We start from the raw sequence: 25529 nt of genomic DNA, 5'->3' as shown, positions 1-25529 counted from the left end.
GCACAAGAGCTGCCAGAATACACGTCAGGGATGGTCTCTTGAACCCACACGCAATGCTACTGCACGACGTCTTGGAAGGGGCCGGGGAGGCCGACGTGGTAACCTACGCGCCTCCATCAGGAACCCGTAATACCAATCGGATCCAACTCTTATATCTCTTTTGACAAGAATAGTTGCGGAAAACGAGAGTTTGAGAAATCAACTAGGCAAACGGTCGAGTCCCCTTTGTTTGAACGTAGGCAAGGCAAAGGGCTGAACCGGGACAGCGCGAAGATCCTAATAATGGCCAAAACCTTATTCACAATAATGGTCGAGTTTGAGATCCAAGCCAAAGCCAGACAATCCACCCTATCGTGCCGATCCCCACTCATTCACAGTCAAACAATGTCTTGGACCGTTTGGGCACAAATCCTCGGACACACCAGTCACAACAATCTGGAACGCCAGCAACTGCATAGAGTTCCAGTTTAGAAATGCCAGCATCCATGGAGGTGTCCGAATCAAGATATGAATCCCAGCGCACAAATCGGAATGAGAGTCCACTACCTACTAACAGAGTGGTAGGCAGAAGGCGGGGTAGAATTGAATGTCGGCAACGATCGAATCCTAATCGAATCTTACCCCGCGATGAACGGATCTGGAGAGAAGAGAATCAAGATGAAGACAGCTATGAGAATATGAATGAACAAAGGGTTAAGGAATTGATTAACCAAGTCGTGACCAGGCAAACCATCCGAGACGATCCACTCTTGGAAAGGGCTGTGCGAGTTCCAAAATTTTCACCATTTGTAAATGACATTAGGGACTGTGTTTATCCTGAGGCATTCAAACATCCCCCTCTTTTGACTTACGATCACGTGGATGGCTGTCCGAACGAGCACGTCATGAGTTACCAAGCGGCTATAACCTTATGGGAATTTCATGAGTCGTTAATGTGTCGTATTTTTCCAGCAACATTGAAAGGATACACACTATCTTGGTTCAACAAGTTGGCTCCGTGTTCAATTGATTCATTTACCAAGCTCAGTGATATGTTCGTTGAACGTTTTCAGTACAATATGAAGACGAAGAAGAGTCCGAGCACACTGTTCAATCTTGCTATGGAGAAACGTGAAACAATTAAGAGTTTGGTACGATGGTTTAGGAAGTTTCACACCGAAGTTCAGGATGTGAGTGATGCTTTTGCAATACAGGCATTCCATCAAGCGTTGCATTTTGATAGAGATGGACTTTACAACTCTCTTACTCGAAAGCCGCCTACCACCCTCTCTGATTTATTCACCCGAGTGGAAGGGTACGTTCGAGTGGAAGATGATTAAAAGTCTCGACAAAGAAAGGATGGCGCCGATCCCGCTTCTAAGGACTCCACAAATGATAAGCTTACCAATCAAGGTAACAAGAGGAGTACTCAGAATAATACAAAGGCCCCAAATCTAGATGAAAAGGTATTCACCCCTTTGACTCTTGGCCTTGTAGACCTGTACGAAAAAATCAGAACTAAGAAAATGTTATTGCTAGCTCGGCCGCTACCAGAAGATCCTACAGGTAGGCGGGATAAAAATCGAAAATGCAGATATCACAATGATATTGGGCATGAAAGAGATCACTGCAGAGCTTTAAAGAAAGAAGTTCAACGCCTCGTTGACGATGGACAACTTACTGAGTTTGTTCAAAACAAACCTCGGTCAGCCCATATCAACTTAGCTGAACACAACGTTATCGATGTATGCCACGCACGTGTTGATAGCGTCTCCCGCCGTCAGCGCAAGATAGAAACACGCTTGAAACTTCGTCATATACAAGATCATTACCAGGTCAACAGTTTCAATTTTGACCAAGGTATCAATATTAAGACCTATGAAGGCCACGAGTTGAAGTTCACTAAGAACGATGAAAAGGGGGTTAATTACCCTCACAATGATGCTGTTGTCATTACGGCATGGATAGGAATCTTTAGGGTGTAGAAGGTTCTTATCAACACAGGAAGCTCAACTAGCGTGTTATTCACCAGGGCTTACTCCAGGATGAAACTGTCAGAAGACCGTAATCCAATCATTGGGTTCAACGGAGAACCAGCCCATGCTATTGGAAAGGTTCATCTCCCTGTCACATTTGGGCATCAATCTGTCGGGATAAATTTTCTTATGGTGCATTGTGGTTCTTGTTTTAATGCAATTTTCGGTAGGGATTAGATCCATGCCAATCAGGCTGTTGTATCTACCTTCCACTAGGCATTGAAATTCCCGACGCCAACGGGAGTCTGTAAGGTCTGTAGTGACCAGATGATGTTGTATTAGTGTCACGATTTGGCACTGGAAGATACGAGGAAATCCGAAGTCCGGGGCAACACGATCCTCCAGGGTGATCATGCCAAATAGTAATTACAGAAATGTTGGCCTTATCAGATACGAGAAGCCTGACGCTCTATAGAAGGTCCCTCAATCGATCAGTTGGAAGAAGTTCAAATCGGGGGAGAGAGCCACGAAACTACTTTCATCGCTGCCGGCTTACCCCCAGCCGAAAAAAGAGCTCTAATTCACCTGTTATGGGATTATCAAGAAATATTTGCCTGGAATATCGACCAAATGCCCGGAATCGACACGGTTGTTGCTTGCCACAGGCTCAATATTAACCCGAGATTCAAACCAGTTCGACAAAGGCCAAGGAGGATGGCTCCAGAAAGAAAACTGAAGGTCAATGATGAGATTGGTAAACTGCTTGGAGCAGGGTTCATTAAGCCCGTCTAATACCCTACATGGGTATCCAATATCGTTGCGGTTCCAAAGAAAAATGGGAAGCTCAGGGTTTGTATCGACTTTACCAACCTAAACAAAGCTTGCCCTGTGCATCCATACCCATTACCTCGCATCTCAGATCTAGTCGATGCAACCTCTGGATTCGAGCGTCTGTCGTTCATGGACGCTTCGTCTGGTTATAACCAGATACCTCTGCTTGAGAAAGACCAGGAGCACACGGCGTTCATCACGGACCAATGCCTGTATTGTTTTATAGTTATGCCATTTGGTTTGAAAAATGCAGGCGCCACCTATCAGAGGATGATGAATACAATGTTTGCCGACATGATTGGGCGTATCATGGAAGTTTACATAAATGACATGGTAATCAAATCCAAAGAAACACCCGACCACCTTCAGCATTTACAAGAGGTTTTCGATAGGCTCGTAAGATACAAACTGAAGTTGAACCCTTTGAAATGTTCCTTTGGATTAGCGTCTGGAAAGTTCTTAGGATTTCTGATGACTCGACGAGGTATTGAGGCAAACCCTAAACAGATTCGGGCCATTCTCGAAATGCCCCCACCATCGAATAAAAAAGAAATTCAGCGGTTCGCTGGTCGTTTGGCAGCCCTGAATAGATTCATATCAAAGTATTCGGATCGATGCAAGCCATTCTTTCAAACGTTGAAAGGTGCCTCAGTTTGGAACGAGGATTATGATAGGGCTTTTAAAGAAATTAAAGCTTACTTGGTATCACCCCCCGTCCTGGTCAGTCCACAAACTGGCCAAGACATTAGAATTTATTTGGCAGCTTCTGAGATCGCAGTAAGCGCAGTATTGTTCGTGGAAAACCCGAAGGAGTGCCCAATATACTTAATTAGCAAAATGTTAACTGGATCAGAGAGTAGATATTCTAAAATCGAGAAAATCGCGCTCGCCCTGGTGCATGCAGCACGCAGGCTTAAGCCATATTTTTAGGGACGTATTATTAAAGTATATACAGAATATCCCATTTGCAAGGAGCTCGAATGAGCCGAAGAGTCTGGCCGCCTCGCTGATTGGTCTAGTTATCTAAGTGCTTACCACATCTTATATGAGCCTCGCACTGCAGAAAAAGGTCATGCATTAGCTTTTCTGATGGCAGATTTCCCGGTTAAAGATATCACGGTTTCTCTCGAGTTATTCGAAGAAAAACAGCTATAAGATTTTCCCAACCACCAATCTGACTTCGTTGAAGAGAATGTCACTGGAGGCGCGGCGCGGGTTGTGTATACCGATGGTTCTAGTAATAGGAAGGGGTTTGGGATCGATTGTGTGATAGTTGCCCCAAACGGTAGCCAAATCGAATGGTCCGTCCGACTTTGCTTTCCTGGTTCCAACAATGAAGCCGAATATGAAGCTGCAATATTTGGAATGAGAGCGGCGCTCGAAATGGGGGCAAAGGAAATCAATATGGTAACGGATTCTAAGCTAGTCGCTTGTCAGTTTGGAGGGTCATATCAAGCACGAGATGAACGGATGGTGGCGTATTTAGATGTTATACGTGATCTCGCTGCAAAGTTTGAGTGCATCTCAATTTCGCAAAGACCAAGGAATGATGTTCGGCACGCTGATGCATTAGCCTATATTTCAGCAGCAGTTGATTCAATTGAACCACGAAATATCAGGGTAGAAGTCCAGTTAATGCTTGGCATTGATCTCCCATTGCCAGATATGGCTGACGTCTATGCTGCTGAATGCAAGGCATTCACACAGATTTTCGCATTCATGACGCGCAGCAAAGCTCGGGACGAGCACCAAGAACATCCCATTCAGGATTCTCCTCGCAGCCAAGAGCATCCCATTCAGGATTCCCCCACAATTGATACTGACTCGACAGCGGTGGAAATTGAGGTTGTACAGAAGGAAGATTCTGCAGCTAATTCCAAAACAGATCTTGCTGACAATACTCCTGAAGTACTAGACGATCAGTTTTTCGACATCGAGTCAATGGAACTTTTTCTTCCCGATTGGCGTCGGAATCTGGTTGAATTCTTACAGACTGGAGAACTCCCCGTAGACAAGGCTTTATCTGACAAAGTCAAACGGGATGCGTGGCAGTTTGTATTGTTACCGTCCTCGGAAGGGGAATCCCGCCTTTACAGAAAGCCCATGGGTTCAGGCTCACTCCTCCGATGTCTTACTCCTAAACAGGGACAACAGATCTTAAAAGAAATTCAAGAAGGCATCTGTGGAAATCATTCTGGTGGTAGGAGTCTCCCTCACAAAGCTCTCACCCAAGGATATTGGTGGCCATATATGCAAAAGGATGCCAAAAAATTTGTCCAGATCTGTGTACCATGCCAAAAACATGCTCGGATCGTTAAGCTTCCTGCAAATGAGCTTCATCCCATACTTAGCCCTTGGCTATTTGCTAAGTGGGGACTCGACATTGTGGGTCCTTTACCTAAGGCACTAGGTAACGTCAGGTTTCTCTTGGTCACAATTGATTACTTCACAAAGTGGGTTGAAGCTGTATCCTTGAGTCAAATTCAGTCTTCAGATGTCAAACGGTTCACAAAGTGGGTTGAAGTTGTATCCTTGAGTCAAATTCAGTCTTCAGATGTCAAACGGTTCATCTGGCGCGATATTGTGTGCCGATTTGGCGTCCCAGCCGAAATGGTATTGGACAACGGACGACAGTTTGATTCTACTGAGATCCACATCTTCTGCAAATCCATGAAGATACAGCATAACTTCTCTGCGCCCTACTATCCCCAGGGAAATGGACAGGTGGAAGCATCGAACCGTGTTATTCTTGACACATTGAAGAAAAGGCTTGAATCAGCTAAAGGAAACTGGGCAAAACAATTACCGGGGGTGCTTTGGGCTTACAGGACTACCCCCCATCGTTCAACAGGAATGTCACCCTTTTCATTGGTATATGGAACAGAAGCAGTACTCCCAACTGAAATAATTGCTCCAACAGCACGCACACAAACCATCTCAATAGAGACGAGTGTTGACATCTTGGCTCGTGACAAAGCCATGGTGGATCAGCTTAGAGATGAAGCCCTGCAGAATCTCATGACTTACCAGGACTCTATGAAACGCAATTATGATAAGAAGTTGCGCGCACGAGCATTCAAGCCAGGTGATTGGGTCTTACGTACAAGGCAAAGGAGCAATGAAGAACCCAACAACGGGAAACTCGGTGAAAACTGGGAGGGCCCTTTTATCATTGAAAGGCTCGCATCCAAAGGTTCTTATTTTCTCAAGAACTTGACTGGCGATGTTCTAACCAAACCCTGGAACGCGTCTCATTTGCGTGTGTTTCACAAGTAAATTACTTATCATTAGTTCCACCAATAAATTTCACATACATTGTACTTTCCTTCCATTGATCATCAATAAATTTCATTTCCATTTATGCTGCGTTTTAATTTCCAATTGGTCATTTAGTTTTACACTTATTAAACCCGGGTGGCGAAGGCCATCCTGCACTTCAGTTTCGGCTTGCGTGGTGCAGTGTGCCTACGCCTGGTATCATGGTTCGTGATAAGAGCCCAAAACTGTAGTTTTAACCCCTTAATAATCATACTGTTAGACCAATTATGTGAATAATAAGTAAGAGTTAATACTGATTACGTGTTTTTATGCATTTTCGGGCTTCAAAGTCCATTATGTGCGTAAATATGCCACTTTAGCGAGATAAAGGAGCAAAAGTCGTGAGAACTTGAATGCCATATCTTTGGACTCGGACCTCGAATTGGGCCTACCTTATGTCAAAACGACCGGCTCGGAAAGAGCTTTGCAATGGTCCAAGCCTTGACCCAATCAAAGGAGCAGAAGTGGACGAAAAGTCTGTTGAAGCCGAATCTAGCTGAAGAGGCCTTTTTGGACTGAAAGAATTGGGTTTTGGGCCTGATTCTCTGGCCCAAAACATGGCTCCAAGCCCATGCACGATTTTTGGATCTGGATGTATAAAAACAAAAGCTTGACTCATTGTTAAGGGAGTTAGGTTAGGAAGCTCATTGTTAATGGTAGATTATTTAGTAGAGAATTAGGGTAGATATCTTAGAATAGAAAGTAGCCATTAGAATAGCTTCTAGATCTAGATTTAATTGTTTTAATTAAGTTTAGTTCCATTTAAATTATTGTATTAGATTAAACCTTTGAATCTTGCTCTTCAATTTGATTAGATCAATAAAGTAGTATTCTTTATCAATTTCGATTTTTGTCATTTGCAATTTATTAGATCTAATTTCAATTCTTGTTATCATTCAATTCTTAGTTATTAATTAGATTCCATTATTGTTTAATTAAGTAAATTTCAATGCTTTATATTATGTTTAGTTTTAATCTAAATGGAAATGATTATGAATGATTCAAGGCTAAACCTCCATTAGAGGGGGTTGAGAAGCCTTGATGAAAGCTTGATTCGACTATCGTAGAATCGTCGTAATTTCCTTTCCACTCTAGAAACGCGTTTAGTTCACCATGAGAATGGGTTTAATCGTTCACATGCTAATTATGAATTGGTAGAAATGCCATGTGTAATTAGGGATTAGGAAGAACCGATTGTTCTGTGTAGCAGTTCAATTCGGATTACGACGACTCGTCGCTAGTGGATTAAGTTGAGTTAAGGTGGAATCAATCCCCCTCTAACTCTTTATCATAGAATCAACGTAACATTCCCTTAGTTATTCTGATAACCGACTAGTTGCATTTCGTGGGTAGTTGCATCGTAGTCAAATTGCCTTTTTCGTAAATCTCTCATTAGACTTTAAGAAGAATACTTACACGTGAGAACACAGCATGCGGAAGGACTAGGAGTGGAATGAATCACTCTACTCCACTATATCTTATAGGATTGAGAGTAGAATCTTTGATAAACATAGTCATCATAAAATAGTTTTAGTTTACTTACGTTTTGAATTCATCGTTCATTTCGTAGGTAAACTATTCATTTTATTGTTATCAAATGGCACCGCTGCCATCTTAGTGCACTTTAGCATTGTTTTCCTTGTAGAAGTAATCATTTTTAAGTCCCATTAAACCCACCCACCCTTGTTTGTTTCATACTGTGGTTGCCCATTTCAGCTTTGACAAATTCGAAAAAATACACGCGGCGCGGCAAAAGGAGAGCGCGACCAGCTAAGTTCTTGGAATTTGACTTTACACCGAATCGACCGGCGCCCTAACCTAAGCGACCCCGTAAGTTAAGTTTCTTGGAATTTGACTTTACCGAAGCCGACCGACCAGCCCCATGTGGGAGCGCGACCAGCGCTAAAACACTGTAATTTGAAAATTACTTTCGAGCGATCCGCTTCTATCGCGGCCTTGCAATCGCGGTTAAATTTTTCGGATTTCGACAGTTTTGATTCAAACTTTGATCTTTCATATTTTTCAGTGTTCTAACCTGCTCTATACTGAACAAAGCGTAAACAAGACGCTATTCATAAGCGAAAGCAAGGACGCTTATCGGTATTCCTTTCTTCCATACCTCGCATTTCCAGTTAGAGGTTTTCTACTAGTATATCAGAATTGTTTGGAGTGTTGCATGTTTAGTTAAGTTCGACTTAGTCTTGCATGAGATTAAGGTCCGGCCGAACAAAACACGAACGTAAATACACAACAACATCAACAACAATCAAATCTATCTAGTATACCACACACTACACCTCTAACTACTATTTTTCACACACACCACCGATATAATGGGGAAGAAAGAGAGACTCCTCTCTCGGACTTCTACAAAGCCTTGGCGATAGCCCCAAATCTTGCATCGTTCTAGCAGACCAATGGGATTTGAGAATCCCTCCAAATATTTTAATTTGTTACCCGCTTTTCATGGTTTAGACCATGAAAAACCTTATCGGACACGCGTAGGATTGAACAAGTCCTAACAACATTCCACCATCCTACGGTTTGGTACGGAACAAATTAAATTAAGGGTATTCCCTTTCACCTTAGCCGATAAAGGCGGTGTCTTGGTTAGCGCCTGGCGCCTAATTACGTGGACTCGTGGGCTAAACTTGTTAAGTTGTTTATGGAACATTTTTACCCACCCCTAAAGACGGATGAGATGCTTTCCAAGATTCATTTCTTTCGACAAAATCCTCATGAATCATTTTCAGAGGCTTGGAATCGTTTCACCGATCTCCTTATAGAGTGTCCACATCATAACTTAGCGAAAGACATGTTAGTTCGTGCCTTTTTCAAAGGACTTCTACACCACCATAAAGAAGTCCTTGACATAATGAATGGGGGTAGTTTCTTAAGTAAAGGAGCCTCGGAGGCTTATAAATTTTTAGAAGACCAAACTAAACGGAATAATAATTGGGGGGGTAGTGACGATTACTCCCGCTCCGCTAGTTCTACTAATACAGTTAAGGCCGCCGGTATGTTTGAAATTAAACACGATTCCGAGCTTAAAACTCTAATCGAATCACTCACTAAAAAGGTAGAGGCCATTTCGTACAACAAAAGCCTATCCCCGTCATGAATGTAAATTCAAACCCATGTAGTTTTGTTGAGTCCCCGAGCATCCCGACTTAATCGTCCTATAGCCTATGAACAGGGCTTGTTCCATTAATAGTGAACCTAACGCCCCTTGGAGACAAAATCCCAACTCCGGTTGGAGAAATAACCAACAAGTCACACCTCAAGGGTACAATAATCAATATGTTAGGCCAACGAACAGCTTTAACCAAGCTCCACTACGACAGGGACAGGGTCAGGGTAATTTTAATAATTATAACAACCAAGTGCAACCTCGACAAGGTCAAGCACAAGGTCAAGGTAATTATAATAATTATAATGCTAATAGAGGTATCGTTCCGGTCAATAATAATTATCAAAATCCACCCATAAATAATTCCGCGTGAAATAGTTCCATCCACACCACCCGTGACTACTACACCCACACAACCGGATCGCCTTTGACACCTTCATACAAGTGAGCCAAAACTTTTCCAAACCATGGCTCAATCTAACCAACAGCCTTTCTACAATCCGTTAATAATTTAACCCAACGGTTGGCTCAAGATAAAGCCCAAACCAAAGGTGTGTTGCCAGTCACGCAATACCTAATCCTAAAACAACAAACACAGCCTTTGAGGTAACCGATAATACTAGTAATGAATATGAAAATTTAGGTGAGATAAATGCCATCACCACCCTCCGGATTCGGCAGAGTGGTTGATAACAAGGTAACTATACCTATAGTTACCCCACCAAGAACCCTACACCGCTATTTTACTAGATACGAAATAGAAACTGAAGAGCCTACCACCGTAGAGGTACCGGTTACAAACACAACCTAAGAAACAGAAAGCCACGGTTAAACATCCGGTGATACCATTGCTAAATATAGACGAAACCACCGTTTCCACAAAAATTAGCCATGTTAACTAGGGATACAAATTACGAGGAGATTAGGGGCGTTTTCAAGAATCTAACTATAAACCTTCCCTTCCTCGAAGCTATTAAAAAGCTACCACATCATGCTAAGTTTCTTAAGGAATTGTGTACTACTAGGCGTAAGACAAATATACCAAAAGACGCCTTTTAGAGTAACAATTCCCAACCTTATCTGAAAATAATGGAATTGTTAAGTACAAGGACCCTCGGGTAGATCCTCATTGTCTAATGCACCTTAGGAGATTCCTATACGACGACGCGTTATTAGACACGGGGGCTAGTGTTAACTTACTCCCATTTTATTTGTATAGACAAATAGGTCTAGACAAGATGCAACCCACTAAAATGGCGTTGCAATTAGTCTGATCGGTCTATTAAGTATCCTAAGGGTGTATCGAAAAAAATGTCTTTGGTAAAAGTTCAGGATTTCTACTATCCGGCTGATTTTGTAGTCCTCGATACAGAAGTCGCTAACGACTCTGTCCCGATCATTTTAGGGTGTCCTTTCCTGGCAACTGCCAATGCGCTCATTAATTGCCGTGATGGTTCAATGTCCATGTCTTTTGGCCATCTTGCTGTTGAAGTCAATGTTTTTAAAACAAGGACACAGTTACCCGATTCGTCTATGGATGGAGAGGTAAGCATGATCGAGAGCTTCGCTCGAGATTATTTCAACAACACGTTCCCTGATAGTCATATGCCCAAAATTCTTTCCTTTGGAAAGTCAGACTCCAACATTTTCATCCCTACACTAGTCGATACACATATTATTGATGAGGACGGGATAGATGACTTTCTCAAAGATGTAGAGGACTACCATAGTAATGTGGATATGACCAATCTAGATGAGGAATTCGATGAGTTTCTTCGAGTAGGTGACAATTCACCCTATCAAGAACTAACTTGCACAACTAACACCTCGATTCCCCTCCTTCCACCCTTTCAAAGGAATCTCGAGTTTGCACTCGATCCTTTTGTTTCTCCTGTGCTTCATAATTTTTTAAATCCTCCTAGCAAACGTGATCTTGGAAGGACAAACTATTTGACACCTTCATTTTCAGAATTGAGGCAGTCCCTACACACACAATGAATGAGTTCGGTGCTAAAACCACATCCCTCATTGTGCCGGGCTGTCTTTCTACAACTTATCCATATCCACCATATTCTCCACAACCATTCACTTTTCCACACTTATTTACTAAAACACCCACTCATTCAAAAATTAAAAAGAAGGTGCATGATAGGTTACACAATAGGGTTATCCGTTTTCATTCCATTCCACTAGCGTCGTAGAAGAAATCTTGGTGCTTGATTGTGTTTGGATATGTTTTCTGTGATATTTATTTATGGAATGATCCACAACTATTTCGGTTGTTGATATATGATCAACTGCATATTCATACATATATTTTAGATAAAGTCTCGAAAGTATCGACTATAAACGACTAAATTTCTGTGTTTGGTGCACTTCCTTTCACTTTAATATATTGGTGAGTGCACCATTAAGGTAACAGGCCCTCCCTATGGAGTGTGTGTGGTACGTAAGAACCGGATCCTAAGTCCACGGTTCACATATTTCACGTTTTCCACTCTTGCATGTTTTCTCGGATTTTTGAGTCATGTTTCTCTATGGTGTGAATTATGTCTTTATTTGCTTAATGTTTTTTTTATTAAAAAATAAAAAAAAAAAAAAAAAAAAAATAAAAAAATAAAAAAAAAAAAAAATAAAAAAAAAAAAAAAAAAAATAAAAAAAAATAAATAAATAATAATAATAATAATAATAATAATTGTTTTCATTTTTAGATATAGATATATATCTAAACCCAGAGAACTAGCAATCCAACAAGTCTTGGGAATCTAACTTTAAACGACCCATGTTAAAACAAATTTTGTGTTTAAAAATTTGTTTGGGGGTGGGAAATCGGTCTTTCCATCCGGATTGCTTGAACTTTCTATTTGTGTTGCTTAGGTCCATTAGTAGAGTTCATTGGGGTTGACGTCATCTAATTTAGTGTTCATTCGTTCGCATAACTTACGTCATGCACGCACTTCGAGGCGTTTTCCACTATCTTATATGTCACCCACGGTCGGAATAGAGTGTTTTATGGATCATTGGATAGGAAATTCTCTCCTGATCATTTTCATATCTCATTCGGAAAAATCGGACCGGTAACGAAGCGGCAATTTTGATTTGAAGTTCGCGAAAAAAATCGAAAAAAAATCAAAAATTTCGATTTTGGGCTTGGGCCCAACCAGCTTCACCGACAGCGAGCGGCGACGCTTTACCTCCCACGAACAGTTCATCGTTCTTCCTCCATTCCGCCATGAACGCCAAGCTTTAACCAAAACCTAAAACAAAATAAAAAATTAAAAAGAAAATACAATAAACCCACGCCCAAAATCAAATCCTAACCCCAAATCTTCTCCAAACTCCACCCACTACATCGCCACCACCATCGTTTTTTATCAGTAAGGTCTTTCCTCATTACTCCTACACCTTCTACAAACCCCAAACCGTATTCAAACTTCAAATGGCTCAACAACGCCGAATTTTACCGAGCAAGTTTTCATCGCCGACCACTTCGCTACCGCGTTTTACGGTGACGAAATGGCTAGTAGGGACTGGAGTAGTTTATGGTACTTTCGACGAAGCCTTCTACCACGAAGACTTGGTCCGACGGTTTTACAACAACACAGGGAGTTGGAGGGGAGTAGGATTTTTGTGTTGGTAAGGAAGAAGAGGAAGGAGTTGACTCACGGATTTGTTGTCGAGATTCTAGGCATTCCGCTTAGAATCCATCCGATGCCACTTTACAGAGCCCGGTTTGTGAGGGTAGAGCCTTTGATGGGCATGGATCATCAATGGGAGCTACAATACAAACTCCCATTGTGTTCGCCAGGCATCCTCGGGGACCAACCACCGCTCTACTTCGATTGGATTGGTCGGAATGTCCTAGGGAAGGACAAGGTCGGTGACATCGGTCCGCCCCGCCTCCACATCTTATGGGTACTCGGGAGCGAATACGATTTCTGTATCTTGGAGTTTTTTGAGCATGATTAGGGGGTCGGAAAGTCTTTGGCACCTCTTCTTGTGTTAATTACCAAGATCATTTGAAGATGAAAGCAGACTCCGCCCGTCGATAGAATTTACATTACCCCCGCACCGTAACCCGCGTATCTATAGGGAGTGTGTCCAACAACGCTGGATATTGCCCGGATAGGGAACGGGATGAGATAGAGGAGGAGGATGAGGATGATTCGGAGGAGGAGGATGAGGAGGGCGTGACTTGCTTTGATACACGGATGCCTTCCGAGGTGTTGGTTCGATGCGAGTAACGCATGGCTATGCTTCATAGGGGCATCGTTCACTAAACACTATCTGTCGCGGACCCCGGACTCGACAGCGACTATTCATCACAACTTCGAGATCCGCACCCTGAGAGAGGATGAGAGATGGGAACAGCGAGGGTCGGAGATGGAGGCCCAGCCGGTTTAGAGTGGACATGCTTGCACGCTTCCCACCTCATACGGACTCTCGCCGAGGACACGACTATACGAGGCATGGCGCCGTCCGAAGGATGACTGCTGCTGGACCGGGGAGCCCGTGAGCCACCACTAGAGAGTGTGCCCTCGCCACCGATGGCGAGGTGTTTAGAGAGTCCGAGGATTGATAGTGGTTGTTGTTTTATTTATTTTTGTTGTTTTTATTGTAATGTAACTTTTATTTTCGTATTTTGAATTTTGTAGTGAAAGGTACTCCGAATGAAAATTTTAATATAAGGGGTTATTTTCAGTATGTGTGGTTGTTTCATATTGATCCCACCTTCCCAACTTGTTTGGGGGTGGTTTTATCAATTCAAGCTTTATTTTTATATAACCCTAGTGTTAGAATTTATTGCGGAGTAAGGTGAAAATATGGCCGTTGAGGCATATCTATGAGTGAGAATCATTGTAGGATGAAATCTAGATTAAATAGGTACATTCAATCATAAAATCAACCTAAAAGATACTAGGTTTGAATTAGAATCAAGAAAATGAGTTGTTTCCGTTTTAGGGTTTGGAAATTTTAGGATTTCCGGAAACTGCCGTAAATACTTTGTGGCAACTTCCCGATCCGTTTTAGCAACTTAAAACCTATATAAACTTCATACATTCTACACTCACAACTCACACTACATCTAACTTCCATCACGCACCCTTCACACCCGCGATTCCCACGTTTCGTCTCCATTTTCGCAAATCAACTTTCGGGCCGGCGGAGGACGCTCTACACTCTCGGACGATGAGAAAATTTTGCTTTCGAAGCCGCTAGCCTTAAGTCAAGCGACTTCTTCGCTCAAACACTGGAATTCCAAAATACAAAATACAAAGAGTTGAGTTGGCTGGCGCCTCTAGTTTCGGCCTTTCAGCGCTTGCCCGTGGACCGAGAAAAATTCCAGTTTTCCGCGAAGTTGTGCCGGTTGTTTTGCATTTGTTCCAGGCGTAGTTTTGAGATGACATCTCCTATAATAATACCGAACAGTCTTTTCGAAGATTTGTTCCAAAGCACTACTTACGGTGCTTGGTTTTTGAGGTGATCACATCGTTGGCTGGGAACCTCTTATGGTAAGACCGGGTGAACTTTATTCTCCAAAGACTTGCATCTTATTTTTATAATAACTGCATTTTCTTTGAGAGACCGGATGGAGAACAAGTGTTCTCCATCAACATTGACGATGAACCAATGGAAATTACCGTGTTCTTGCTAGCATTTGTTCTTGGACTTGCTATGCATTTGAGATACAAGACCCATGGTGCTATTGGGTCGATAATATGCATGTCTACACTTATGAGTCTTTGCACGAGGCTTATGGGGCAGGCATTTTCCGGATTAAGGACCAAGGGGACTATAACGTTGCCCTTGGTAGCTTTGTCCATGAACATAGGAACTGTTATGTTTTGGATTATGCTAAACATTTTAGGGGAATGGCGCTTTTTTCTTACGTGAATGACGCCACTTGCGGCGTTTTCTTGCTTTAGCCACGGGACGCCGGTTCTATGACCTTCCCAGAACTTTGATGTCTAGTTTAGCACGAGCCCATACCATGAGGCATAAGTACCTTCTTATGCCTGTTCTAATTTCACGTATTATGCTATGTTTCTTTCCTGTTTTTTGTACACGTTTCACGGATTGGATTAGGGTAGACACGGTGCGACCCACCAATAGTATTATTCGATCTTTTCCGTGCAATGACTTGGCAAGGGTGGCGGATACAACCTCACCAGGTTGCACCCTACACCCCATCAGACCAAGTGGCACTTAATAGGTTAGCAACCATAGATGATAAATGGCGTGAAGCCTGGCAAATTATCATAGCATGGCAGGATGCGAAGGAGCCTCACTTCTTTATAGAAGTAGAGGATGACGAAGATGACGAATAACAGCGGGAGTGGAGGTAAGTTTTAGTTTCTGTTAGTGTCTGCTTATGTCCCAAGCAATTTAATTCTGTTAACCCCATAATGGGTGGAACTCTTATAGAGTTGCGTCAGTTTTTATTTCCTATATTAGTACGTTCTAACCTTGTTTTGCGATGATGTTTCGAAATTTCACGCTTCAATGGTATTTTTCCTACCCTCTTTATTTAAATGCTTTGAGGACAAAGCATGCTTCTTGTTTGGGGGGGGGGGCATAGAAACACGTGTAATTAAGACATCTGCTAGGATATAAATATGTATAATATGCATTTGTTTTCTAGTTAAAATTTCAAAAATTCAAAAAATATAAATAAATAAGTTATGCTATACACTTAGGAATATTGGTATTGTTTCTTTCTCCATGCTCTTAACAATCTAGAAGTCTCAACGAGTCATTTAGCGTCGTCGTAATAATTGTTAGAAACTTAGGTTAATATATAGGTAATAATCTTTACATCTATCTATAAATATATTACATGAGTATCTATGATTGTTCGCAGTAAGTTTCTGAAATCTAGGCTAGAGTACTTATTCTACAAATCCTGTGAGAATATAGCCTAAAGTCTTATATGAGTGAAACATTTGAGAAATGACACAAGGGAGAAGTAAAATCCGGATAGAGAAATCACACGTCCACTTGCTTGATCACTAAACCATATCCTAAGCGAGAATTTAGGCCCTCTTTGGATCGATATAGCCAGAAATTCAAACCTATGAATTATTTTCCGCTAGTCGCCCCACTGAGCCTTTCATTAGCCCTTCCATAAACCACAATTCCTTTACCCTGTTACAAAAACAAAACAAAATAAAAAAAAAATAAATCAACCTACCCAATTTAGAATAAGTCTGAGAATAGAATGATGAAGAAAGAAGAAGAGAAAAACCTGTGTAAACAAAAATTAGTTAGTGCTTCAGAAAATAAAGAAAATAAGTTTCCATCCAAAGAAAAGAAAAATAAAAATAGAAATAAAATAAAAACTCCAAAAATAGAATAAAAGGGAGTCAAAAGCCAAAGAAAAGAAAAAGAGAAATATGGCTAAGGATGGAAACAAAGTGTAGAAGCAAAAGTAAATAACAAGGTTTCTCTAGTTACGTAATATGAAGACTCTATTATCTCAGACTTGTCCTTTAGAATATCCATTTCCTTCCTTCTTAAACCATCTCCTAATCCCCGTAACACCTAATAAAGACCTCTAGCTCAATTAGGAATAGGTTAGTGTGATAGTAAGTGGCAGATGTGTTTGATCGACTCGACTTCTGGTCGGGTTGTCATTGAGATTGTAAGGTAAAGTGTGCCCACCGCATTAATTGGAGTAGCTTAAACTTGAGTGGAAAAATCAGAGTGTTGTTTCTTGACTATTATTGTGAGAACCTACTTAAGGACGCTTATTCCGAAGTTCTCGTAAAACAAACCCGCTAAACATTTTATAGTACTACTCATTGTGTATATGTTTATTGTAGATGATAGATTATTATGCATATATTAACTTAGGTTTCTGACTTGGTTATTCTTATTCAATTGCTAGAGAGATGTATAGATAGTTGAGCATGAATAAGGAAACAATAGTTTTATTTTCTTAGTCGTTTGTAGTATAGATGAAGTTTGTGAGTACCTTCATGGAAAACTCTCACGAGGCTATAACTTCGTCCACTAGGGAATTCCTAGTGGTTTAAGGCCTTGTTGCATATGGTCAATGCAATGCGACTCAAATAAACGAGAGTAGTTAGAACTCCATTTTTGGTCACTTATTCTAATTTCTCATCTTTGCTTGAGGACAAGCAAAATGTTTGTTTGGGGTGGTTTGATAAGAGCCCAAAACTGTAGTTTTAACCCCTTTAATAATCATAATTGTTAGACCAATTATGTGAATAATAAGTAAGAGTTAATACTGATTACGTGTTTTTATGCATTTCAGGCTTCAAAGTCCATTATGTGCAGAAATGTGCCACTTTAGCGAGATAAAGGAGCAAAAGTCAGCAGAACTTCCGAATGCCATATCTTTGGACTCAGACCTCGGAATTGGGCCTACCTTATGTCAAAACGACCGACTCGGAAAGAACTTTGCAATGGTCCAAGCCTTGACCCAATCAGAGGAGCAGAAGTGGACGAAAAGTCTGTTGAAGCCGAATCTAGCTGAAGAGGCCTTTTTGGACTGAAAGAATTGGGTTTTGGGCCTGATTCTCTGGCCCAAAACATGGCTCCAAGCCCATGCACGATTTTTGGATCTGGATGTATAAAAACAAAAGCTTGACTCATTGTTAAGGGAGTTAGGTTAGGAAGCTCATTATTAATGGTAGATTATTTAGTAGAGAATTAGGGTAGATAGCTTAGAATAGAAAGTAGCCATTAGAATAGCTTCTAGATCTAGATTTAATTGTTTTAATTAAGTTTAGTTCCATTTAAATTATTGTATTAGATTAAACCTTTGAATCTTGCTCTTCAATTTGATTAGATCAATAAAGTAGTATTCTTTATCAATTTTGATTTTTGTCATTTACAATTTATTAGATCTAATTTCAATTCTTGTTATCATTCAATTCTTAGTTATTAATTAGATTCCATTATTGTTTAATTAAGTAAATTTCAATGCTTTATATTATGTTTAGTTTTAATCTAAATGGAAATGATTATGAATGATTCAAGGCTAAACCTCCATTAGAGGGGTTGAGAAGCCTTGATGAAAGCTTGATTCCGACTATCGTAGAATCGTCGTAATTTCCTTTCCACTCTAGAAACGTTTAGTTCACCATGAGAATGGGTTTAATCGTTCACATGCTAATTATGAATTGGTAGAAATGCCATGTGTAATTAGGGATTAGGAAGAACCGATTGTTTTCTGCGTGAGATTAATTCGGATTACTTAACGACTTCGTCCGCTAGTGGATTAAGTTGAGTTAAGGTGGAATCAATCCCCCTCTAACTCTTTATCATAGAATCAACGTAACATTCCCTTAGTTATTCTGATAACCGACTAGTTGCATTTCGTGGGTAGTTGCATCGTAGTCAAATTGCCTTTTTCGTAAATCTCTCATTAGACTTTAAGAAGAATACTTACACGTGAGAACACAGCATGCGGAAGGACTAGGAGTGGAACGAATCACTCTACTCCACTATATCTCATAGGATTGAGAGTAGAATCTTTGATAAACATAGTCATCATAAAATAGTTTTAGTTTACTTACGTTTTGAATTCATCGTTCATTTCGTAGGTAAACTATTCATTTTATTGTTATCAGTTCGACAATGAAAACCCAAGAACGATATTGTATCGTTTTTGGTCTGGGTGCAATTGTTTCGATTACATCAAGCGTATACCCTTGGTGGTGGAATCTGAACTACACTCAGATTTAAACCCAACTAATGAGGCACTTCTTGGTTGTCTTTTGGTCTCTACAAGGATCGTCTGATGGAGAAAATTCGCAATGGCACTACGCTTGTTATTCAAGTGACTTAGTTGCATTGACATACTCGCGACAACGGTAGACCACCGTCTAAGAATTTCTAAGGATAGTTAGATATTACACATATCCTATTTGTGTTACGGATGCTTTCAAAGGTTCTATGCCGATATCTTCGAAGGTTCTATGAATCGACCAATTTTAATTCCAGGTGTGGATATGAAAATATTTTGGTATCATTCTGAGTGTCGACATAAACTGGAAATGTGGCCCATCTGAACTGTCAGAGTGTCGATAAGATATTCTTGAAATCCGAGCTTTGTTTGGTATTTGAGTTTGGTCTCATCTTTTGTTTGGAAAACGAAAAAAAAAAACAAAAGCCCCTCCAGCGATAGCCTACAAAGCCCATGCGCTGGTAAAGCCTAAGCGCTTGGTACCATTTTTATCCCAGCCGGTTGAAAAAACAAAAACAAAATAAAAAACAAACCAAGCGGTCCATCCAAGAGGCCCATCAGGTCTTATGTTGACCCTCCACCACCAGTGACTGGCACCACCACCGGTGACCGGCACTTGCACCGGCGTGGTGATCGGTGATCGGCACCGGCATTTTTTTAGTCGGTTCAACATTTTTTCAACCAGTTCAACGGTTTTTTTGGCCGGTTCAACATTTTGTCAGCTGGTTCAGGCATTTTTTTGGCTGGTTTAGGCGATTTTACAACTAGTCCAGGCTATTTTCAGCCGGTTCAGGCAGTTTTTAGGCCGGGTCAGCAGTTTTTCATGCTGGGTCAGCATTTTTCTCGATGATTCCGCATGTTTTCTTACCGGGTCCAAAGTTTTTAAGCCGGATAAGCCTCTTCCATGACCACATCACTCATCCCCACCCAATTATTACACATTTTTCAGCACCCCACCAACTTTTTTTACTTTTATCTTTTTACCTTGGTCCCTCGTCATATTTTTTCACTTAAATCCCTTTTTCACATTTCTTTAATTCTTACCGGGTCCAAAGTTTTTAAGCCGGATAAGCCTCTTCCATGACCACATCACTCATCCCCACCCAATTATTACACATTTTTCAGCACCCCACCATCTTCATTTGCCTTTGTTGAAGAGGGGGCAATGTGTGTACCCTACATCATATTTTCGGTCCAGAACATACTCAGACCATGGACCGGGAGTGGGACCAGTGGCAGATTAGTCCAGAATGTACTCGGACCATGGACCGCGGGAGTGGGACCAGCGGCGGATTAGTCGGGTGGCTGTCAAATAAACACTTTTGGATCATCCGGACCTCTAATCCATAAAAGTTCACAACAGGTCCAGGGACCATCCGGGTGGCCCAAGTTCATGAATCTAATCTGTCCGGATGATTCTGATCTAGTAACTCGATCCGCGGTGGCGAGAATCCTAGTGCAATCCGATAAGATCTTGCACAAGGATAGGATGAAATGATGGGGAATGATCCTATTTTAGATATGATTATACTAGGATTCATCAAGGAAGGCAATCTCCAAGAATCACTTTCTTGGCCGCCAAAGCAGGAGATTGTTATATATACGGAGGCTTCTGCAGCCTCCAGAACTACGTTTTAAGAGACTTGATCCCAGATTCCTTACTGGGTACGTAGGCAAACAGAACGTTGGTGCAGTCTCTCTTCTTCCAAAATACCTAATCCCATCTCTTTTAAGCTTTCAGAAGCACCATTACATTGAGAACGTCGGGTTAACTTTTTGCCCCGACAGTGGGTACTTAAAATTTGTTGACGTGAACACCCTCAGAGAGCATATATATATATATATATATATATATATATATATATATATATATATATATTTATAAAGAAAGAGATCAGGTAAAATACCTGATTAATGCGGAAGAAGATCAGTCAACAGTAAGAACACTTGATTAAACTGAACTTTTATTTATTTTGATGGAAGTTTATATTACAGGGGGGAGAAAGAGAGCACTCTTATCACACTTAAACAAAGAGAAAAATGAAAGGTAAAATGAAAGATAATCCTCAACAAGGGTGAGGTATCCCTTTTATACTAGTCGGATCTCAAAATATAATTTGGAGTCCGCACAGAAAGTGGCTACGTGTGCTAAATGAGTTGCAGTCGACTGGGCCACCTTGACAAGGCATACTTGTCTTTAATTTCTGTCTTAAAAGGATAAGAATCCTTATAATGCTCCACTTTTGACTTTAGGAAAAGCAAAAGGTAAAATGTCCCATTCAAGGGTCCCATCTAGACAAAAGCATTGCAAATCCAGCTGTAAGGATAAAAATCCAAGCAAAATAATGCTGATTCTGTTTCTGGTCCTTATCATGGGCCATAATGTCGGTCATTATGTTTAGGAGTGTCAAGTTGAGTGCGCAGATTCTCAGCAACTTGGATAAGGATATCATTATCCACATCTTGTGGTTCTGTGTCAGAGGAAAGGTATCCAAGATGATTAAGAAACTCATAAGGTCCTTCTTCATTAATAAGCTTGAAAATTTCCATATCTTTTGGGCTAAGAGCCAAAGAACTGGTTCTGTTGAATTGTTCATAAAATCTGGTTCTATTAGAATTGTCCAGAGATTCTGTAAGGATCAAGAATCTATCATATTCAGACAAAAGAGTGAACTTTGGATACTTTTGTATTGAATTATATCTAATAAACCACTTAATCTGATGAAGACCAATAGCACAAATTTCTGCCATTTCTCTAACTCTGTCTTCTGCTGTAATGGTATGAAATTTCTCCTTAGATTCTGAAAGAGAAAGAGCTTTTGATATATCAAAAGGTCTTTGTTTGTGGATTCGGACCAGAAAAATTGAAGGATAAGTTTCATATTCTGTGTATTTAGGACAAGCTGTGGTAAATTCACAGTAAATAGTTCCATGCCATTTCATCATAGTATTTTCTATGGCTTGGACCAATGGATAGGCCAAGAATGTTCTGTTATTCTTTCTTGCTTCCAAAGAAACCTCTATACTAATGGTGATGGATTTAATAAATCCCATCTCTAATAATTCATCGATTAAATACATATCTCCAGGAAGAAAATATTGCCAAAATGTAGCTGGGAGGAGGATATGAAGATTGGGTGCATACTGTGGGTTCCTTCAGTGATGTGGGCAATACCTTTAATAATTAAAGGACAAGTTCCCAAAACAATTGAATTCCAATTAAGAATCCACTTCTGAAAATGTGAAGGAGGGAGGTTTTGAATTACTTCCAGCAAGGGTGTTGGAAGAGATATTTTAGCTTTATTCCAAAAGGATTATGAAAAGTCTTTGGAGAGAGTACTCCAAGACACACAATCATGGGATCTCTTTGACTTACTGGTTTTATTTTTGAAGTCAGACCAGGGCTTGATTGAATTCTGGTTTATCTTGCTAAAATATTTAGCAGTAGTTTTAAGGATCTGGAGAAGATTCATCTAATTATTCTGATCAAAGGAATTGATAACATTGCCAAAAATGGACTTCTGAAAGCTAAGAAGCTTCTGATGTGAAAAGAACTTATGCCTGTTATCATGGACATAAGGTAACTCTAGATCATCAAATCGTACTTTTCTTTTACCAGTAATGTTAGATTTTCTAGAAGGATAATGCGAAGAAGTCGCAATGGTGCTGATATAATCAGACTCCAAGGTTTTACCCTTGTTGATGCTGTCAGGTATACCAACAGACTCCTGAGAATAATCCCAGTTAGGGAGGCCTAAATTGTCCTCAAGGATGTTGATGAACTCAACATCAGCAGTATCCTGTAAGGATTCAGAGGCTACTGGTGGTTGCTCTGTGTGCTGTCCATATAATGGATTCTCCAATGAACCAAATTGGAGCATTCTGGATTCTGTAAGAAACATCAAATTATGTCTTAGATGCATAGGATATAATCCCGGAGAAATATTCTCTGAATAATGAATAGTATGTTGTTTCCAAAATATTTGGATACTCAAAGAACCATCTGTTTTGTGAATTATATTTCACAATCTTGAACCTTCATGTTCTGCAAAGAAGAAGAGATAAATTCGAAGACCAAAGGGTGATCCTCAAAGTTAGTGTAAATACCATAATTATCAATTTTATTAATAGGCATAATGGTATTTAAGAAAGGGGTTCCCAGTATAACCTGCTGGGTAAGATCCTTTATTAATAAAAAGGATAGAGGTATATTAACCTTATTCTTACTAATAACAACTTTAGTAAGCTTATGCTGAATTGCTATTTTACTGCCACTAGCACTAGTCATAGTTTGAGTAGTAGTTTCAAAATATTTTTGAAGAATTAATCCTTCCTGGATGCAATTCATATCTGCACCACTGTCAACTAAAGCAATATAATCAGTAAGAATATATTCTTTGTTAATAATCAAAGTTATAAAAATATTCCATTTCCTAGAAAATGTAGAGGAAATAAAGTTGCAGTGTTGGAAGTTATTGTCAGGCTTTTCTATAATAACTTCCTTAGATTGGTGTTTCTCAATTTGAAACACTCTTTGTTTTAATTGAAGGATCTCCCTATTGAGATTCTGGACCTCTTTATCCAGGTCCTGATAAGAAGATTTTGCAGGTCTAGGTTTATTGCTTCCTAGTCGATCAAAGACTTCTTTCAGATTGTATCCTTCAGAAGGATCAACAACATTATCCTTTACTGCTTTAAAGCAATTTTTAATTAACTTTAGCTTAGTGTCTGGGTTAGTAATGGAATCTATAAGATTCAGAACAGACTGCTAATCATTGGTTAAAACATTAATAGTCAAACCATTCATCTGTAAGATAGCTTCCATGCTATCACATTTTGATTACAACATGTTACACTGACATGGTGCTTTATCACCTGAAGAACTAGAATAAAGATCCTCTGATTCATTATCTGTTTCAGAAGAACTGGTGTTAAGTAATATCTTACTTAACTGTAATCTAAGATATTCATCAATCTCTAAATTATTAAGTTTCTGTTTGGTCTGACACCTGTTGGCATAATGACCAATCTTTCCACATTTTAAACAAGTAACATTAATTTTGTTATGTGGATTTTTATAAAATCCTTTATTAGGTTTCCAATTTTTGTTGAAACCCTTTTTATTTTTTCGAGAGTATTTTCTCTTGTAGGGTTTCTGGGCTTTGTGAGAAGAAATCTTCTTTTTCCTCTCAGGAGGAATATCATAAGCAAATTGCTCACAAAATTCTCCTAATTCTTTCCTACCAGAAAGATTTTGTTTTTTAAGCTGATGTTGTAGCTTTAGATCATTACAAAGGCTAAGACCTTCCTGAATGACCTGATTAATGAGACTCCCATATGTGTGAGACTCATAAGAAATATTAGATCCTCCATTTAAATCTCTAAGCTTTTTCCTAACCTTTTCTGCAAAGAAGTTAGGGAGACCATCAATAAACTTAGATTTCCAATGCTCACTATTAGCATCATGTAATTGAAGCACTTTGGCTAAGAAGACATCCTTATACCATCTAAAATGAGATAAGGTAGGACCTCTAAGATTCTGGAGCATCTCTCTATTCTTTTAAGCTGACAGGCCATCAGGTCCAATAAAATGATGGACAATAGAAAGACATAAAGTATAAACCGCATCAGATATAGATATATCCTGGTTTGCTTTTGAATTAAACTCCAATTTGGTAGGGTTAAAGATTTCAAATCTTTGCTTATTAGTGAGAACATTATCCCACCAATCTTTGAGAATACCAACAAAACCATGGGTAATAAATCTATAGACATCCGCATCTGTATTACCATGGGCTTTGCAAACACTCGCATACATGAGCATCTCCTGTAAAGTGTGATAAATCTGATAGTCAGATTTAGCATCAATATTCCATGTATAAATAGTTTTAGCCTGATAAGACGTTTGGTCATTAAAATAGGCTTCTTCATACAGAATGTCATGGGGAGTAGGTCGAGGATAATAATTCCTACTATGGCCTACATGACCCATCTTATGAGTATTTTTCTCATAAGTGACCTTGTTAATATTGGGTGAAACAAAATTTGTTTCGATATCCAAAATCTCATTTGGATTAATATCATCCTCAGAATTAGATTCCTGAGATAGAATGTTAAGATTCAATTTACTTAATTGAGTATATAATTTCTCAATAAAATCATTTTTGGATGACGATTGATCCAACTTGAAGTTTGGAATATCCAAAGGAGGCTGAATAGATGGTCTAATATGACCAGCAGAAATATGTTGTTTTAAAGAAATATTCTTTAAAGGTTCTTTATCCTTATTTTTACTAGGATCTACCCTAGGGATATGTTTAAGGATATTTTCAGCATTATTCTCAATTCTAATTAATTGAGCTCCAATAGTCTGTAAACACAAATTCGTATAATTATTTTGTTTACATATTTTATTAATATCTTCAATACGAACAGATTTGTGCGTATCTTCTTAGGGCTTGATATAAGCTGCAGTTTCCAGACTGTCTTTCAGCTTTAAAGGTGTCGTAGGAGGATGAACGGGTGTCATCTCCTTTTCATCAACAGTTGTCCATTTCTTTTGATGAAATTCTAGAACAC

General features: G+C 39.9%; 1 protein-coding gene across 1 annotated transcript; it reads left to right on the top strand.

Annotated features, from left to right (window-relative positions):
- The first annotated feature begins 677 nt into the window (after window positions 1–677).
- On the top strand, window positions 678–1319 carry LOC147525555 (uncharacterized). The gene has a single exon (XM_086579807.1). The coding sequence runs from the start codon at window positions 678–680 to the stop codon at window positions 1317–1319; it is 642 nt and encodes a 213-aa protein (XP_086435933.1).
- Window positions 1320–25529: the final 24210 nt, after the last annotated feature.

Source organism: Coptis chinensis, chromosome 1 (genome assembly GCF_015680905.1).
Source record: "Coptis chinensis isolate HL-2020 chromosome 1, ASM1568090v1, whole genome shotgun sequence".
In the NCBI taxonomy this organism is placed as follows: Eukaryota; Viridiplantae; Streptophyta; class Magnoliopsida; order Ranunculales; family Ranunculaceae; genus Coptis; species Coptis chinensis.
The sequence above is the reverse complement of the archived record's forward strand: the minus strand, read 5'-3'. Positions and strand labels throughout refer to the sequence as shown.

What these genes read in the sequence shown, in the direction of transcription:
- LOC147525555 (XM_086579807.1), top strand. Translation starts at nt 678, where the DNA reads ATGAATGAACAAAGGGTTAAGGAATTGATTAACCAAGTCGTGACCAGG.